General features: G+C 41.6%; 1 protein-coding gene across 1 annotated transcript in view; it reads left to right on the top strand.

Moving 5' to 3' along the window:
• Nucleotides 1-19,010, top strand: part of ASH1L (ASH1 like histone lysine methyltransferase) — a 159,081-nt gene that overhangs the window by 82,027 nt on the left and 58,044 nt on the right. The window contains 4 exon segments of the mRNA XM_038383327.2: nt 9,006-9,107; nt 13,907-14,645; nt 18,380-18,498; nt 18,501-18,558. Of these exon segments, the coding sequence (XP_038239255.1) occupies nt 9,006-9,107; nt 13,907-14,645; nt 18,380-18,498; nt 18,501-18,558 (1,018 nt within the window).

A 19,010-nucleotide genomic window follows, 5' to 3' on the forward strand; every position in this document is an offset into this window, starting at 1 on the left:
TCTCAATGGGCAGAAAGGTTCATACTCTCTCCCTGCTTGCACACACCTGCTGGCCTGCCTTTTTACAAAGAGCAAAGTCTGGTCTCCTTGTCAGCTTCTTCGTGCTGCCAGCTTCTGCTTTTGACAGTTGACCCCCGGCTGTTTGCTTTGGGGTTTGGATTTGTCAGAAGAGTGAGGTGCCAATAAGGTAGGTCAGGCCAGAGGATGCATGAGTACAAGTCTAACTGGGTTTCACAGTAGGCCTGAGACCAGGCCTAGCACCTTTTCATCAACACAGTTTCTCCTAGTGTCCTCCCTAATTCCTTAAGAAATTGAGTTGTCCACAAGTGACATCCAGCTGTGCATTTGATTTGTTAGTTTCCTAAATTGAACAATCTGGTCACAGCTATTGTATTGCTCTTATGCCTCTTTTTTTTTTTTTTTTTAAGTTCTGAATTTATCTTTTTTCTGGATATTATTTTAAGGCATAATGTTATTTAGAAAACTCCCTTTGTTAAAAATAAACCTTTGTTCACAGTCTTTGTAGTTTGTTAAACATGCTCTAATCTGATAAAGACACTTTTATGATTAATCTGTTCCTGGAAGAAAACTGCATCCAAAAGTACTTTCGCTATCTATTCATCTAAAGGAGAATCTGCTTTTTCTATCATGCCTGGTTAAGTTTGAGGTCTGTAAGCCATGGTCTGGTGTATAAAACACACACGTGTTCCCTATGGAAGCTGTTCTATACCCCTGATAATTTTTGTTGCCCTTCTCTTCACCTTTTCCAATTCTAATGCATCTTTTTTGAGATGAGGTCACCAGAACTGCAGGTAGTGTTCAAGGTGTGGTCATACCGTGGATATTAATAGTGGCATTATGGTATTTTCTGTCTTCTTATCTATCCCTTTCCTAATGGTTTCTAACATTCAGTTAGCTTTTTTGGTTGTCATTGCACATTGAGCAGATGTTTTCAGAGAACTATCCATGATGATTCCAAGATTTCTTTCTTGAGTGGTAATAGCTAATCTAGACCCTATCATTTTGTATCTATAGTTGCAGTTGTCTGCAGCAGTCATTCCCTTTGTCTGACACTCAAAGAGTACTATTAACCTGGAAGAACAGGTGGAGGCCCTATGATGGTGTCCCCTGAATAGATAGGTGGACACAGTTGGCAACGGGCTTTGTTGCAAGGATAGGTTCCTGGGTTAGTGGTTCTGGTGTGTGGTTGCTGGTGAGTATTTGTTTCAGGTTGGGGGGCTATCTGTAAGCAAGGACTGGCCTGTCTCCCAAGATCTGTGAGAGTGATGGGTCATCTTTCCGGATAGGTTGTAGATCTTTGATGATGCGTTGGAGAGGTTTTAATTGGGGGCTGAAGGTGATGGCTAGTGGCGTTCTGTTATTTTCTTTGTTGGGCCTGTCCTGTGGTAGGTAACTTCTGGGTATTCTTCTGGCTCTGTCAATCTGTTTCTTCACTTCAGCAGCTGGGTATTATAGTTGTAAGAATGCTTGATAGAGATCTTGTAGGCGTTTGTCTCTGTCTGAGGGGTTGGAGCAAATGCAGATGTATCGAAGAGCTTGGCTGTAGACAATGTATCATGTGGTGTGGTCTGGATGAAAGCTGGAGGCATGTAGGTAGGTATAGTGGTCAGTAGGTTTCCGGTATAGGGTGGTGGTTATGTGATCATCGCTTAATAGCACCGTAGTATCCAGGAAGTGGATCTCTTGTGTGGACTGGTCCAGACTGAGGTTGATGGTGGGATGGAAATTGTTGAAATCATGGTGGAATTCCTCAAGGGCTTCTTTTTCATGGGTCCAGATGATGAAGATGTCATCAATATAGTGCAAGTAGAGTAGGGGCATTAGGGGATGAGAGCTGAGGAAGCGTTGTTCTAAGTCAGCCATAAAAATGTTGGCATGCTGTGAGGCCATGCGGGTATCCATACCAGTGCCACTGATTTAAAGGTATACATTGTCCCCAAATGTTGCCCGTTGCCAACTCTGTCCACATATCTATTCAGGGGACACCATCATAGGACCTAATCACATCAGCCACACTATCAGAGGCTCGTTCACCTGCACATCTACCAATATGATATATGCCATCATGTGCCAGCAATGCCCCTCTGCCATGTACATTGGCCAAACTGGACAGTCTCTACGTAAAAGAATAAATGGACACAAATCAGATGTCAAGAATTATAACATTCAAAAACCAGTCGGAGAACATTTCAATCTCTCAAGGTCACTCGATTACAGACCTAAAAGTTGCAATTCTTCAACAAAAAAACTTCAAAAACAGACTCCAACGAGAGACTGCTGAATTGGAATTTATTTGCAAACTGGATACGATTAACTTAGGCTTGAATAAAGACTGGGAGTGGATGGGTCATTACACAAAGTAAAACTATTTCCCCATGTTTATTTCCCCCTCTTCCCCCCTCCCTCCCCCCCACTGTTCCTCAGATATTCTTGTCAACTGCTGGAAATGGCCCACCTTGATTATCACTACAAAAGGTGTGTCGTCGTCCCCCCCCCCCCCCCCCGCCGCTCTCCTGCTGGTAATAGCTCACCTTACCTGATCACTCTCATTACAGTGTGTATGGTAACACCCATTGTTTCATGTTCTCTATGTATATAAATCTCCCCATTGTATTTTCCACTGAATGCATCCGATGAAGTGAGCTGTAGCTCACGAAAGCTTATGCTCAAATAAATTTGTTAGTCTCTAATGTGCCACAAGTACTCCTTTTCTTTTTGTGAATACAGACTAACATGGCTGCTACTCTGAAAGAATAGACACAAAGACTTTCAGGGAAAGTGTACTGTGAACTACAATTATCTCTGTTGAGCCTTAGACAGGCTATAGTTATGTATCTCTGGTCATGCAACCAGTGAATGTGTAATAGTGGAATAGGGATTTCTTGTCAGATCTAAAAACTGGAAAAGCATTGGGCTGTTGTCTTCAGCTACCACTACAGGTCGCCATGTCTTAAATATTGGATTGTCATTTTCAGCTGTTACTGTAGATCACCAGGTCCTAATGTCCTAGTTATTGCTCTTTTCTCACTATTTTTTCTATCCTACATGTCTCCTGGACTTCGTTCTATGAAGCCAGAAAGTTCCTCAGAATGCACCGGTCAAAATTTATCCTGGTGTCATTACCAAAGATATAGGTGCCTTTTCCCCTGGTGGTGAAGTACTCGTCATTTCTAACTGGGAAAATTTTTTACCTGAAAGAGTGGCCTCCTCACTATACAGGCCCTTTGTAGGCAGCCAGGTCCAGGCAGGCATAATCTCAGCCTCCTTCAGGCATTAACACTATCAAGGGCATCTGGCCAACAAGGATAAATATATAAACAAAAGAGAACTGTTATCTAACACCCTAAGGCAGAGGTGGGCTAACTACGGCCCGCAGGTGACATCCAGCCTGCCAGCCAATTTAATCCGCCCTTGAGCTCCTGCTGGGGAGTAGGGTGTGGGGCTTGCCCGCTCCCGCTCTCCAGCTGGGGAGCGGAGTCAGGAGCCGCTTCGCGCAACTCCTGGAAGCAATGGCATGCCCCCCTTCTGGCTCCTATTTTTAAGGTCAGCCAGGGGGCTCTACATACTACCCCCGCCCCAAGCGCTGCCCCCGCAGCTCCCATTGGCCAGGAGCTGCAACCAATGGGAGCTGTAGGGATGGTGCCCGCGGACGGGGAAGCGTGCAGAGCCCCCTGGTCGCGCCTCTGGGTAGGAGCTGGAGTGGGGACATGCCGCTGCTTCCAGGAGCTGCTTGAGGAATGGGCAGCCTGGAGCCTGCATCCCTGAGCCCCTCCTGCGCCCCAGTCCCCTGCCCCAGCCCTGATCTCCCTCCTGCCCTCCAAACCCCTCAATCCCAGCCTGGAGCACTCTCCTGCACCTCTCATCCCCAGCCCCACCCTGGAGCTCTAACCCCCCCACACACACTCCTGCCCCAGCCTGGAGCCCCCTTCCACACCCTGAACTCATTTCTGGCCACACCCCAGAGCCCTCCCCCCCCTCCCATGCCCCAACCCCGTCCCAGCCCTGATCTCCCTCCTGCCCTCCGAACCCATTGATCCCAGCCTGGAGTACCCTCCTACACCACAAATCCCTCATCCCCAGCCCCACCCCAGAGGCCGCACCTCCAGCCCGGAGCCCCCTCCCGCACCCTGAATTCCTCATTTCTGGCCCCACCCCAGAGCCTGCACCCCTAGACAGATCCCTTGCTCCGTCCTGCACCCCAACCGCAATTTTGTGAGCATTCATGACCTGTCATACAATTTCCATACCCAGATGTGGCCCTCAGGCCAAAAAGTTTGCCCACCCCTGCCCTAAGGGTACGTCTACACTGCAAAGAAAAAGAAAAAACTCTGCGGTAGCGGGTCTCAGAGGCCAGGTCAACTGACTTGGGCTCCTGGGGCTTGCACTATCAGGCTACAAATAACAATGTGTAGACGTTCCAATTTGGTCTGGAGCTTAAACTCTGAGGTCCAAGCCCAAACGGGAATGTCTACAGTGCTGGTTTTAGCCCCATTATGCAAGCCCAAGTCAGTTGATTTGGGCTCTGAGACTTGCTGCTGCTGATTTCGCAGTGTAGACATACCCTGTGTGCCCTGCAGAGCTAATATGGGCGGACAGTATAGCAAGTATGGTCTCTATCAACCAATTAAAAAATTTGCACAGCCTAGGAGGTTTTGCTTGAGGAGCAGTCAGGGCATACAGAGAGCCATCCTACATCTCCTGCAAATGGGAGCAATTGAACCTGTCTCCACCTTTTCAGAAGAAAAAAGGCCTTATTCCGTATTGTTTCTCATTTTAAAAAAAAAATCAGAAGACTACAAAGCAGTTCTAAATGTCAGGTATCTCAACAGATTAAAACATAAATAAATTCAAGATGGAGACCTTAAAATCCAGAATAACTGCCATCCACAGAGGGGACTGCATGACATCTGTAGATTTGAAGGATGTCTGAACATCCGAGAGACTCAAATTGTCAGTCTCACAGATGCTGCTTCACCTTTGCTCTTGGAGCACAACATTACCATTACAAGTCCTTGCCATTTGGTTTGGCAACAGCACTGCAAGTGTTTACAAAAATGCTGCTAGTGTTAATATCAGCCATCAGAAAGGAAGGGTTCCAGTCTACCCCTTTCTGGGTGACCTCCTTTTCTGAGCCTCATTCAGTCAGTCATGGATTGTACTATCAAAGCAATAAGGGCTGCAGAGCCATGGTTTTGTGAGAGTCAGTTTGCAGTTTCAGCATATTCACAGTTTGAGTGGGAACAGTAACTGTCCTCTACAAATTGCAGGAAACAAATGAGAAGCAGACACATCTTATTAAAATGGTCAACTTCTCAAGGGGAGAGTATCCATTCATATGTTTCTGTCTCTTCTGGGATTAGTGGTCTCCCATATGGATATTCTTAGTGCATCAGTGCTCACATGAGGCCACTACAGAACTTCATATCGCTCCCTCAACTCTTATGCACTCTTATCCACTGCTCAACTAAGGTATATCAAGCCAGGAGAATTCTCAGGTCGTTCATGAAGGGACAAAGATTGTACAAAGAATCTAGTCCAAACAATAGCACAAGCATACCATAAACTGAGGAGAGCTCAGGGCAATCCAGTATGGTCTCAAGGCTCTGCTCCCATCTCTGGACTTACCTGAAGTGCTGATCAAGATAGAGAACAGCTCAGCCCTATCATACAACAACAGATTAAGGGAACAAGGTCTACTGTCCTTCAAAGAGAAACTCACCTCCTGATGACTTGGGCAAAGGAAAATCTGCAGTCAATTCACGTTTTTCTTATCCACGGCAAAATTGAATGCTACAGCCAACTGGCTCAAGAAGCAAAAGCTAGAACATCCAGAATGAAACCTATACCTTAGAGGTGTTTCATCTCCTGGTATACAAATGTTACTCTCTCAGCAGTAGATCTGTTTGCCTCCCACCTGAATTGCACGGTTTCAGAGTTAGGGCATGGCAACACTAGAAACTTCAAAGCACTGCCATGGGAGTGTTCCCGCAGCAGCACTTTGAAGTGAAGTGTGGTCGCACGCGAGTGCTGGGAGAGAGCTCTCCCAGCGCTCGCGGTAATCCACCTCCATGAGGGGATTAGCTCTGAGCGCTGGGAGCGCGGCTTCCAGCTCTCGGAGCCTGTCCACACTAGCGCTTTAAAGCGCTCAGACTTGCTGCACTCAGGGGGGTGATTTTTCACACCCCTGATCCAGGAAGTTAGAGCGCTATAAAATGTAAGTTTAGACAAGCCCTTACTGGTGGGATCACAGACCCAAGGCAACAAAGGCTTTGTTGCAAAGATGGCCAAAAGGGACTCTTACATGCCTTCCCTCCCTTTTTATGTTCTCAGAATTCTACAGAAGATCAGGAGTGAAGCAGCACTGGTAATTCTGTTATCCCTATTCTGGCCAAGGAGGCCTTGGGTCTTTGATCCCCTTCACAGGGTATAAAGATAACTCATCTGCCTTCCATCTAGAAGAGATATGATACTACAAGGGCCAATCAAAATCCAGACAGTCTGAGACTAGCTGTCTGGTTTTTGGACAGAACCTCTTAAGTCAGAGGTACCTCAGAGAGATAATATCCACAAATTTTAGCTTCCAGAAATAAATCTACTCAGTGTATTCAAGGGTGTGGTTGAGCTTTAACCATTAGTCCTAGCTCAAGGGTCTGACCCCTCCTCACCCCCTCTCACTTGTATTGGTACCACAGATTCTCGCATATCTTCAGAATTGACTTGGGTTAGACCTGACAGTTCAAACACAAAGATCAAGGTGCTACTTTGTCTAGCATCCCCTGTGCAGTAGACAATTGGTGAATTTTCATCAACCCAGTTATCCAGCATTTTTCTTATGAGAGCATCATCTCATCTACATCCTCCTGATGTGCATAAAGTTATATTATGGAATCATACCTGGTTCTCAGTGTTGTCATAGGGCCTCCATTTGAACCACTCGTGAAGGTATCTTATTACTTTCTAACCATTAAAATGGCTTTGTTTCATGAGAATTATGTCTGTTTGCAGGGTGTTTGAGTTAGGAGCTCTTTTCCTGGAACTTCATTACTGCATGTTCTGTAAGGCTAAAGTGATACTCAGAACCGACCCTGTCTTCATAATCAAGATTAACTCCAAGCTCCCTAGAACACAGGAAATTGTTCTTCCCTCTTTCTTTCAAGTTCTGTCACACTCCAAAGAGAAATTGTGGCATACTTTGGATGTCCAGAGGTCTCAATGTATATATTCACTACAGAGCACAGGTCAGAATGACAAACACTTTTTTAATGCTTTTTATCCACTGTTTAGAGGGAAAGAAGGCTTCAAAATCCTCCCTTCCAGGTGGATGAGATATTGTATCTCAGAGGCATACAAGTCAAAAAGCCTAAATGCATTTTCCAATATCAGAGTTCACTGCCTCAGAGCCAAGACAGCTTCATGGGCAGAAAGACCATATGCCCCATACAAGAAAATCTGTAAACCAGCCACCTAGTCATCTATTCATGCCACCTTTCAAATTCTACAAGTTGGACATCCAGTCATCATCTGATGCTGCCTTGAGTAGATGGTGTTCTTCACTGTAGCATCCTTGTAACTATTTGGAAAAGGTTATTCCCTTTCACCTCTGTGCATAGCTGTATGTAGTTCCCTCCTGAGCGAACACTGCTATAAAATCCCAGTGTCATGGATCTGGGGACCTCATTACGTATAAGAAAAGGAAAATATATCCATATCTTACCTGAAAACTACCTTTCTTAGAATAATGAGGTCCACAGATTTAGTCCACACTAAAAGGGCTGTTAAGTGGGGAAAAATACTGACTTATTATTTGGCACTCAGTTTGTTATTCATTGAATTCCTTGCTCTGCAGAATTCCTTGTTCTGTTTAATCTTAATGACTCATTTTCTTTACTGATATAGAGTACTTAATTTTTCCTAGGCTATGGAAATGTCTCAACTGGCGGTTTCTCAGCGGTGGAACCACACCTGCCCTGCCTCTGATTGACAGGGTTGGTCTGCCTCCAAGGCTGCATAGAGCAGAGTACCCAGTGTCCTGGGTCTGTGGCCCTCATTACTCCAAGACATAAAATATTCAGCTAAGACATGAATAAAATCTGTTAAATATTTCACAATCTCATGCAGGCAGCTCATTTATGTACATTAGAATTGTAATATGGTTTACCTTATTATTACATATTATTTTTGGAGATTAAGTGCCTAATTTCTATGTGGTCCTCTGCCTAGCCTTCTCTTGTGCTTGTGCATATAAAGCATTGAACTTTGCAGATACAGATAGCTCCACTTACTTTAAAAATGCAAAATGAATGTACCCAGAGATGCAAGAATTCTTCTGTTTCAGAGTAGCAGCCGTGTTAGTCTGTATTCGCAAAAAGAAAAGGAGTACTTGTGGCACCTTAGAGACTAACAAATTTATTAGAGCATAAGCTTTCGTGAGCTACAGCTCACTTCATCGGATGCATTTGGTGGAAAAAACAGAGGAGAGATCTACATACACACACAAACTCTCCTCTGTTTTTTCCACCAAATGCATCCGATGAAGTGAGCTGTAGCTCACGAAAGCTTATGCTCTAATAAATTTGTTAGTCTCTAAGGTGCCACAAGTACTCCTTTTCTTTTTAAGAATTCTTCTAATCTTGTTTATTTTCCTGCAAAGTGAGGTGTTGGGGGAGCGTATATACTGTTGCTGATGTGCAACCATGAGCTTAAAAGTAGGCCTTTAATTGGAAATACATATAGTAAAAGTTAGTTTAAATGTAAAACAGCCCCCTCTTTCTAGGAGGGTGGTGTTTCCGATTGTTACTAACCATCGGACCTGAGAAACTCTGCCCTTCCCCACTTGCGTGCCCCATACAAACAAGTGTTATTTCTGGTAAAAATTGTTATCCTGCTTTAAACATTTGACATCTGGAATGTGTTTCATTGGCATTTCTAGTTTTAAGTTAATTTAATTTCTCTTGGGCTTTTGTTTTCTCTTCTCTGCTTTTCAGGCACCCTGCCAGCACAGGACAAGCCCTCCCAGAGACAGACGGAGAGCACAAATTGCAGTCCTTCCAGAAAGAGATCTACTTCTGAGAGCACGTCTTCTACAGGCAAGTAACATTTGCTCTTCACCAAGGTTGTCGGGATAGATACTATGCTGAGGTCTGCACTACAATAGATAGGGAAGGCAGCAATACAAGAGGAGACCTAACAGCACTAGTACCTCAGCACACAGATGCTGGGCTCACCCATCCCAATAGAAGCTTCCAGTTGTGTCCCATGCCCTTTCTTAAAGCAGGAATTAACGTTGCAGAACAGTTTCTGTTGTAGACCTTGCTTTTGGTTGGGCCATTCCTCTGAGATACTGTCATCTTTGGGTCTGGAATTGGCCATACCTGTTCTCTGTACAGAGGCTATTTCCTTTTTAAAAAAAAAAAAAAAATGAAGGGGAAAAAAAGGGGGCAGAACAAGATCGGCCATTATTAGTGAAAGAAGAGAGAAAAAGTGCATTTTCCTTTTACCAGACATAAGGATGACACACAGACTTGACACTTCTCTCTCATCTTTATGTATACTTTCCCTCTAATGTGGTGACTACAAAATAGTTCAGTAACATTTCTCCTGGAAGACACCAATGAAGAATAATTCTACTTATTGAAGTAAGGGGCAATGGAAGGTTTAATAAATCATGAGCAATGATGCAGCCTCAGTCACCCTCTTCTCTGATCAACCGTTCATGCACTCTCCTATATGGGAAAAGCGTACAGTGAAAATCTATAAAGCTACCACCCCTTCTTCAAAGCTCACTGCCTGCATAATGCATACGGAAAATAGCAACGTGATAACATTTTGGCAGATGGCAAGGTGTGATCATTGCTACAGAATGACTAAGAACTGTGCACATCCTGTTATATTTGTGACCCTGTCTCCCTGTTACCCTGGCTTGTTTGTCTCATCCACTTGTCACTTCTTGTGTTTTAGATTATAAATAGGCTGCGGAGGATTAGATTTTTGTTGGTAAATGTCAATTTGAATGTATACACACAAACCAACAAAAAAATATTTCTACTGATATTAATCAAAATGTACGGATAGGCAAAGTAAGAAAAATGCTTCTTGAGAACTTGAGATTTTTATTTAAGGATATTTACTTTGTCAGTGTCAACATATACAATTCGTCATTAATGATTATAAAGCTTTAAGGCTTTGAATCTCAGTGTCTGCTGTCATTAAATAATTATTTGATTTCCCCCACAATTTCCCACAACTGTGAAAATTTAAATAGAAGAAAATTTTAAAAAAAATCTTAAAAATAAACATTGATGATATCCATTGAAATTATAAAAAAATAAAAATAGAATTCTGCCAAGCCTCATAATAAGTGCTTTGGGTAGTGTACTATCATTTTTTGTATGCTTATATAGTGCCTATCACAATGACTATATACAATATTTAACAATATAATCGTTAAATAATATGGTGGTGAGCACCTTGAAAATCCCAAAACAGACTATGTCAGTATGTAATTAGATCAGTAGTATGGCTGTTGTTTGCTGTGTAAATTGGATTCAAGTGCACTTATATAAACTGGTGGCATGGCCATATGCAGTTGATTGGCAGAATTCATTATCTGTTACAACATAAATTGAATTGGTGACACAGCCACCAGTCGTTGCAGAAATTGTTGTTATTTTTTATGATTTCCAAGGGTCCACAAGGTGCCAAGATTGCTCAGTTCCTTAATTTAAACTGAGAAATTTAAAGTTTTTTTTTGTTTTTTGTTTTAGCATATTCCTGTACAGAGCAAAGATGTTCCATTTGACTTGTTTACATTTTCATTTTAAAGAGACAATTAAAAAGTTGATTTAATCCACTGGCATAAGTCTGTGTGCAGGAAGACATTGGAAATTCGGGATATCTCTTGTGCAAGAAGAGTGCAAGTAGAAAACTGAATGGCAAATTTATCATCGCCATAGAGGTGAAGCTGCTAGGGCTTCTGGTGTGACCATTTCTATCTTTAAATTCTTTGTAGATCGTGAGCACATTGTGTATTTCAATGTTTTTGTCATAGAAAGCATCTTTGTTAGCAAGTGCTCTAGGCATGCATGACCAGTGCTGCAGCTGTCATTGGGATCATACACTTTTGTCTGATCCTTTTTGGATTAGTTTCAAAACAGGAACACCAGTTCAAGGACAGACCATCAAATGACACGTCCGAAAATGTGTTGTGTTGTGTAGTTTGATTATCTTCAGTTAGTGCAGCTGTTTACATAGCTCAGTTTACTAAACAGATGGTGTGCTTATAAGGAATCCCAGAGACATTCCATTTCCTTAGCATTTTTTATCTAGCTAAGGATGATTTATTTGTTTTTAATATTGCATCTAAAATTGAAAGCAGACAGTGTGAATCTTCCCCTTGTTTCAGTGAGAATGAAGTTACTGAGTTTTCTAAGTGTTCACAGTTGACCCTATTAGCTGTGACCTAACCCGTGTTCTTGTATTTCTTTCCAAACACCTTTAAGAAGTGATTTGGTCATAAGAAGATTTTAGAAGTTGAATGGCCAATTCTTTCTCATTTAAGTTGCCTTCTATCTCTGAAAATTGTCACTTGTGTTTGTAGGTTTGTTACTTTGAGAACTCAGCAGTGTGTGCAATTTTATTAATATTCTTTTTCTTGTCTTCTGAGTATTTGACTGGACTGGTAAACACAAAGATTTATCTTCAATTGTTTGTGTCTTATCTGTCAGCTAATGCAGTGGCTCTCAATCATTCCATACTACTTACCTCTTTCAGGAATCTGATCTGTCTTGCGTACCCCAAGATTCACCTCACTTAAAAACGACTTGCTTACAAAATCAGATAAATACAAAAGTGTCACAACACACTGCTACTGAAAAATTGCTTACTTTCTCATTTTTACCATATAATTATAAAAAAAATCAATTGGACTATAAATATTGTACCTATATTTCAGTGTGATACTTGAGCCTGTTTTTCTCTTGTGAAACTTGTCATTCTGGGAGCCAGTGAAGCGACAGCAACAATTAAGTTTTTCAAAATATTGAGTCTGTTACTACTCTCAGGGCCAGCACTGAGGTTGGCAAGCAGGGCATTTGCCTGGGGCCCCACGCCACAGGAGGATCTGCAAAGCTAAGTTACTTGGGCTTCGGCTTCAGCCCCAGGCCGGGGAGCTCGGGCTTTGGTTTTCTGCCCTGGATCCCAGCTAGTCTAACACCGGCCCTGGCGACCCCATGAAAACGAACTCACGACCCACCCTGGGGTCGCAACCCACAGTTTGAGAACTGCTGATATAGTATATAGAGCATCATAAACAAGTCATTTTCTGTATGAAATCTTAGTAGTGACTTTGCTAGTGCTTTTTATATAGCCTGTTGTAAAACTTGGCTAATATCTAGATGAGTTGATGTACCCTCTGGAAGACCTCTGTGTACCCCCAGGGGTACATGTACCCCTTATTGAGAACCACTGAGCTAACAGACAATCTCCCTCCTGTCAGAAAATACAAACCTTGTTGACAGCAATGCTTCATGGTGTCTTTCCTTTAAAAGTTGCGCTTACACCAAAACACACTCTACTGTCTTACCTGCCAACCGTTCAAGTAGATGTAATCTCAATATTTGGCAATAATTACTGTAACATTTTCTAAATGCAAATGTGTAACTAAAATATATTTATGTGAAGACTAAGAGCATTCCTTTTATTCCATAGAGAGCAGAGTTTCTTCTAATAAATCTTATCTGTAAAAACCAACAGGGCATCTTTGGGAAATAGTTCATTTGGAACAAATCCCTTCTTATACTGCATCAACAGCATGGCTGATCTGGAAACTCTCTCTTCCAAGTAACAGTGTGAAGATGAAGATGCAAAGCACATAGAATAGCATTCATGTTGTTTAAAAAATGGGCTAAGTTTGTTTCCTGTGTAAATGATCTTGCTGCTTTCTCTAGGTATTCCAGGTCATTTTGTTAATGCACAGACAGTTTCATTAGCAGTATAGCTAATGATTTGAAATAGTGCTTAACATTTGATCAGCGTTTAAATTATGTGTTCACAGAATTTCTGAAAATGTTATTATTTGTATAGGAATTGATCCCACTGGGGAAAATTTGTTTCTGAACCCAACAATAGCAGTCCTTTTTCTCCAGTGTTTGTGATCCTGAGTCCTACCCCACTTACTTTCCAGGGCATCCTTGGTGTCCAAGTAATTTTTCTTATTTAAATTCTAATATATTGGATTCTGCAGGCAGTTCAGGAGACAAGATTCCAAATGGTGATCACCATCTAAGCAGGGGTAGGGAGGAACAACTATAATTATGATAACGGTTTGGATCATCCCCTTTCATGGTACTTTACAAACACATACAAAGACATGATTCCTACCCTGAAGAGCTTACGATTCAAAGCCCCCCAATCCTGAAAACGCTTTCACACTTGAATTCATGTGCACAAGTGTTTTCAGGATCAGAACATAAGAAGAAAAATGGCATACTCTTAAGCACTTTACTGCTAATGCATCCTTTCAGGCTTTTTTTTAATTGACAATGCCTTTATCATTCTGCCCTGAAAGAAACTGAAGAGGGAAAACAAGGTGTGCTGATCTGGTTAGATCAAAGAGAAAAGAAAAATGTCATAGGACAGAATGCAGGTACCCCTCTTACTTCCATCCCTAGTCCTCCTACCTAGTAAGACTTTGTTACAAAAACAAGTATCTTTACAATGTGTAATTATTGGAAGCTCTAATATAAGAAATTAAAATTTGGCAATATCTCCTTAGTATTTTGAGATCAAGGGGGACATGTAGCCATTGAAATTTGTTTTAAACCTGATAGAATTTAGTGATGATCTTAACTAAAATCTGTTCTAGTATGCTTATGTTTGTGTTTTCCAGTGATTGGAATACCCACACGAGGAGCAAAACTGGGGATTGCTGTAGATGATTCAGTGGATAGTTTACTGCAGCGCATGGCACAACATGATAGCCAGGCTGCACTGGACAAAACCATAGAAGCTGTCATTGCAAATGTATCTGTTCCACCTTCAGCTAGCCCTGGTCGAAACCACAACAGGGAGAGAGTCCTGGGAAAACAGGACAGTCTGTTAGTTCCAGCAGTTCCAAGTGACTCTTGCAATGATGGCATCTCACTTCTTTCAGACAGATTACCAAGCAGCTACTCCCCACATCATCTGAAGAGAAGTGTGGTTGAAGCTATGCAGCGACAGGCTAGAAAAATGTGTAGTTACAACAAGATTTTGGCAACCAAGAAAAATCTGGACCATGTCAATAAAATTCTAAAAGCCAAAAAGCTGCAAAGGCAGTCACGGACAGGGAATAACTTTGTGAAGCGCAAGCCAGGCAGGCCCCGGAAATACCCACTACAGGCTGTAGTTTCAATGCAGGCTTTCCAGGCAGCTCGGTTTGTCAGTCAGGAGTTAGAGGGAAGGAAAGAGAGCAACACTTTACACCTTGGACCTGATACTATCGCAGATGTAATTGAAGCTGTAGTACAGAGTGTGAACTTGAATGCAGAGCACAGAAAAGGGTGGAAGAGGAAGAGATGGCTTACAGAGGAACAAGCCAGGAAAAGACAGAAGTCTGTACCAGAAGATGAGCAGGAGAGTAATAAAAGGTAATTCCTTTACATTTCTGTACCTTCAAAGAATTGGCAATTGAAACCTGTAGGAAATGTGTTTCTCCAAAACTTCAACTATTCCATCCCACATCTCACATACACTGCTAGGTGCATTTCTCTGACAGAGGGAATCAATTCAGAGGGAATCAGCATGTGCTATTTTTAAGTTACAACTTCTTTTTAAATTTTGTTTTTTGTTAAAGTGAATTTGGTGTTCATTAAAAGTGCTAAAACAGTAGGCCTAAGATCAAAGTACTTTTCTTCTCTATAGTACTGGGGGCAGCAGTACCTCTGTAGGGAGAAAGTTTGGTAAATTTGGACTTAGGAGACCTGGGTTAAATTCCTGGCTCAGCCATGGATTTCTTATGTAACCTTGGGCAAATTACTGAATCTGTATTGTGCCTCAGATTTACAAATAGGGATAAAACTTGCCTCTGAAGATAAAATTAATTAATGCTTTCAGATATGATGATGATGAAAGCCATTAAGTACCTAAATAGATAAATTTCCCATTCATTGCTCTACCAGTGTGCTTCAGCCTGGACCTGGAGGAACTACCATTAGGGAGTTAGGTTTTCAGATTTTTAGAAGTAACTTGTGTTTTGGGGTGCCTCAGTATTAGGGTGCCCAATTTGAGAAACCTTAAAGGGACTTGATTTTCAGAAGGGGGATGCCCAACACTTTCTTAAAATCAGCACTCTTTAAGGTAGGATCTTTAAACTATTGAATATGACTCACCAAAATGAGAGGGCATCTAAAGTACAGTAATTCTAACATTCGGACTTGCAAACACTAGATACAGAAAATCTTGGAGAAACCTATTCTCTTTCTGGGCTTGTGCTTCAGATGGAGCAATTAATGAAAATTATTTGTCTGACTCTTCGATTAGCAAAAAATATTTTTAGGCTGTCGTAATTATAGTTGACAGTTCGGGTGACAGAAAGGTTATAACAAAGATTGTCCCGACGCCACCCAGTGAAGAAGTGAAAATAACGGTTCCATGCATCAGGGAGATCTTTGATTTGAATTTTTTTCAAGTGTGGCATATACCCAATATAAATTAATATACAAAACCACTACATTTGGTGTCAGTTAAGGACGATCTGTACATGACATACCCAACATAAAACCAAGAAGCAAAGAAAATTTAAGGCATACACCTTACCATTAGAGCAGTCACTGTACACCACAGACAATGAAGTGATAAGCTATGATGATGACCACAAATATAACTCTTCCCTAAAAGGAATACCACTTTTCCAGTACCTCCTTCCCCAAACTTACCACCACAAACAGACCACATTTGCCTCAAACTTTCCCTTACTCTCTATTCTGCACAGTTCTGGAAAATCATGCCCGCTTATGTTTGGGGAAGAGGGTGCTGGAAGGTGGGCATAACCCAATTTCAGATGCAGGGAACATAACTGGGGGCATATGTCAAAAGATAGTTTTACTCCTTTCCTAAACTGCTCAAAAAGATGTCCATATACTGCACTGGAGAGTGGAAGTAGATAACATAAACCATTATTTTCATCGCTTACTGCAGAAAATAAAGATTAAATTATGACAAATAATACTAATAATAGTTTGTGTTTAATTAACTACAAATTACATTTACCCCAGACCTCCAAACTCTCATTGTAGAATGTTAAAAATGTGTTTTTAGTTTTTATCCTAGAGGGGCCCAAATTATCGTGAAACTTAGTAACGTGAACTTTTTAGGCCAATTTTAAACTGATTAGAACCCAAAAATTAACAGATGAATTTTCTGACTATTTTCAAATATAAGTTTTATTCAGAAGTTATGTACAGAAAAATTGGGGCAGATATATTGTCTTTTTCATACAAAAAAAGAGGTTGAACTGTCAGTTTAAGTGCAAAATAGAACCCTGTCATAACCATGGCACTTCAACAGCTCCACCTAATTCCTTTATATGGGAAAGCTAAATTCTACATCAGTTAGTCGCCACCAACAGAAGGACAAATCTCACTGCCGGTATTTCTCTGTATCCCTCAGTAAGATATGGGTAGAACTTTCCCCTCACTGGTCCAGGATGTGTTGGCCAGGCAGTATTTACTGTTAGCATTTGTATATAACACCACAGATCACAAGTTGCTCCTTATTTGATTCTTAAGGTAGCAAGACTTTGCATTGCTTAAAATAACATCATAAGAATGGCCATACTGGGTCAGCATCCGTTTCAGACATTCATTAGCTAATAATTCAACCTATACATCAGCAAGCTGCCATTCTTACTTTTACAATAGCTTTAGAAACAAAGCTTAAAGTAGTCTATATTGTATGGGGTTGCAAACCAAGCCCATCAAAACTCTGAAATGGGTCAGTTGTGGGTAAGACCATTATGAGTACATCTACATTGCACACTCCTTGTGGTGGTGAGCAGAGTACATACACTGCATGCCCTTTAGCCCAGGTATAAATAGGAACCCTGTGGGTATGTACTCTGCACACCCAAGCAATGCCTCACCTGTCTATACTGCTATTTTTAGCAGTGTGATGTCCTGCTGCCTCCCCATTGCTGGAGTCTTTCTCTGCCACAGGGAAAGGCTCTGGGAGCAAGGAGGCAGTGTACAAAGGCTCCAGCAGCTTCCTGCTGACAGAGCCTTTTCCTTCTGCCTCCACCTTGCTAAGACTTTCCCTGATGTGTGTAGCTAGACACTGCAGCATGAGTGCAACCTGCTTTTCACTGCAGCATGTAGCAACAAATACCCTACATACCAGTGACATGCAGTGTAGACATACCCTATGTTTAATACCCAAATTTTATAACAATTGAATATTATTCCATCATCAGGGCATTTCATAGAGACTACGTCAAGCCCTTTTTAGAAACCAAGGACCTGATTATCCTCTCCGGGTACGTCTACACCACAAATGAAGGGGTGTTTGCAACACGGTAAGTGTACCCACTCTAGCTTAAATCTAATTGGCGTAAGTAACGTTGTTAGTATGGATGTGGCGGTGCAGGCTTTGGTGGGCACTCTGGGTACGTATTCAAGTTCCTGGCCCACCCTGGGTTCTGTGCCGTTGGGTCTTCACTGCTACTGTTACCCACGCTAACTAGACTAAAGCTAGTATGGGTATGCCTACCTGCGCTGCAGTCACACCTTCATTTGCAGAATAGACATATCCTCGGTTACACTCACCAACACTGGGTTGTCACATTGACTTTAGTGGAGTCACTTCTGCTATATATTAGTATAAAGGAGAGAGAATCAAGCCCTAGGTCTTCATGACTATGAGGAAAATAACCATCTTAAAATTCTGGAGGAGTGCTGAATAACTTCCTCAGTTTGTTAACAAACAGCTTCCTGTTTCCAGAACCAAAAATGAACTTACGTTGAAATGAAATTAGTTCTAAACTTTTAAATATTTCTCTCTGTAGGCTGGAGAAATTTAGTAACATGGTGTGAGCATATGTACCTACTTGTATATACATGCACAGACTGCTAGACACCTGTTTATAATTATACATATATAAAACAGATATTTAAGTTACTTTGTGCTTTACACTCCAATAAAGTTGGTTTCTGTTTTTGTACAAAGTTAATGGTTATTTGTAAAATATCCTGTCTCAATTGCAAAAATTGGCAAAAAAAGTTTTAATCTAATAAAGTCATCTGGCCATTCAGAGACTTCTTTGTTGGGCTTCTTTGTATAATATAGAATAATACTGTTGAAATAAGTTCACCTTTACATTTTCTTCCAGCTTTTCTGAGACATCAACTGAATCACCCAGTCACCTCAAAGCCATTGGGAAGGCACATGAATCTGAAAACACTGAGCAGCATTTGCCTACTTTTACCCAGCGTGAGAAAAAGGCTCCTAGGCCCCAAAGAAGAAGTACCAGAAGGCGGGGCTGTACTCTGATGTGTACAAAACAACAGAGTAAGTAGTACCAGTGAAACGCTGCTGTCTGATATTCCAGGAAACTCTCTTCTTTCAACTAGAACCTTGAAGAGCTGCTACTAATAAGCAGCTGAAATAAAACCACCAACTTAATTCAAGCCTGTGAAAAATTACATGCATGATAATTATCAGAATCTGACCCAGTGAAGATTTAAAATGTAACCCCAGTCAGAAAACAACCGCCAGCAATCTGAAAGTGTTGCTGAGTATCAGCCTTGAAGAAGGTAAGACAGCTTTATTCAACAACCTAAAAGATCATGACAGTAAAGGGGCTGGCGGAGCTTGAGATACTCAGGTACTGAGCACAGTGTCAACATAAAAAGGACCATTAGTTGTCTTGCTTTTATTGATTTATGATAACACAGTCATCTTTAGTGTGACTGGCTCGTAAAGTGAAGGAACTTCATGTTTTACCAATGATGCATCTCTGC

The sequence above is a fragment of the Dermochelys coriacea genome, chromosome 24 (assembly GCF_009764565.3).
Source record: "Dermochelys coriacea isolate rDerCor1 chromosome 24, rDerCor1.pri.v4, whole genome shotgun sequence".
Taxonomy (NCBI): Eukaryota; Metazoa; Chordata; order Testudines; family Dermochelyidae; genus Dermochelys; species Dermochelys coriacea.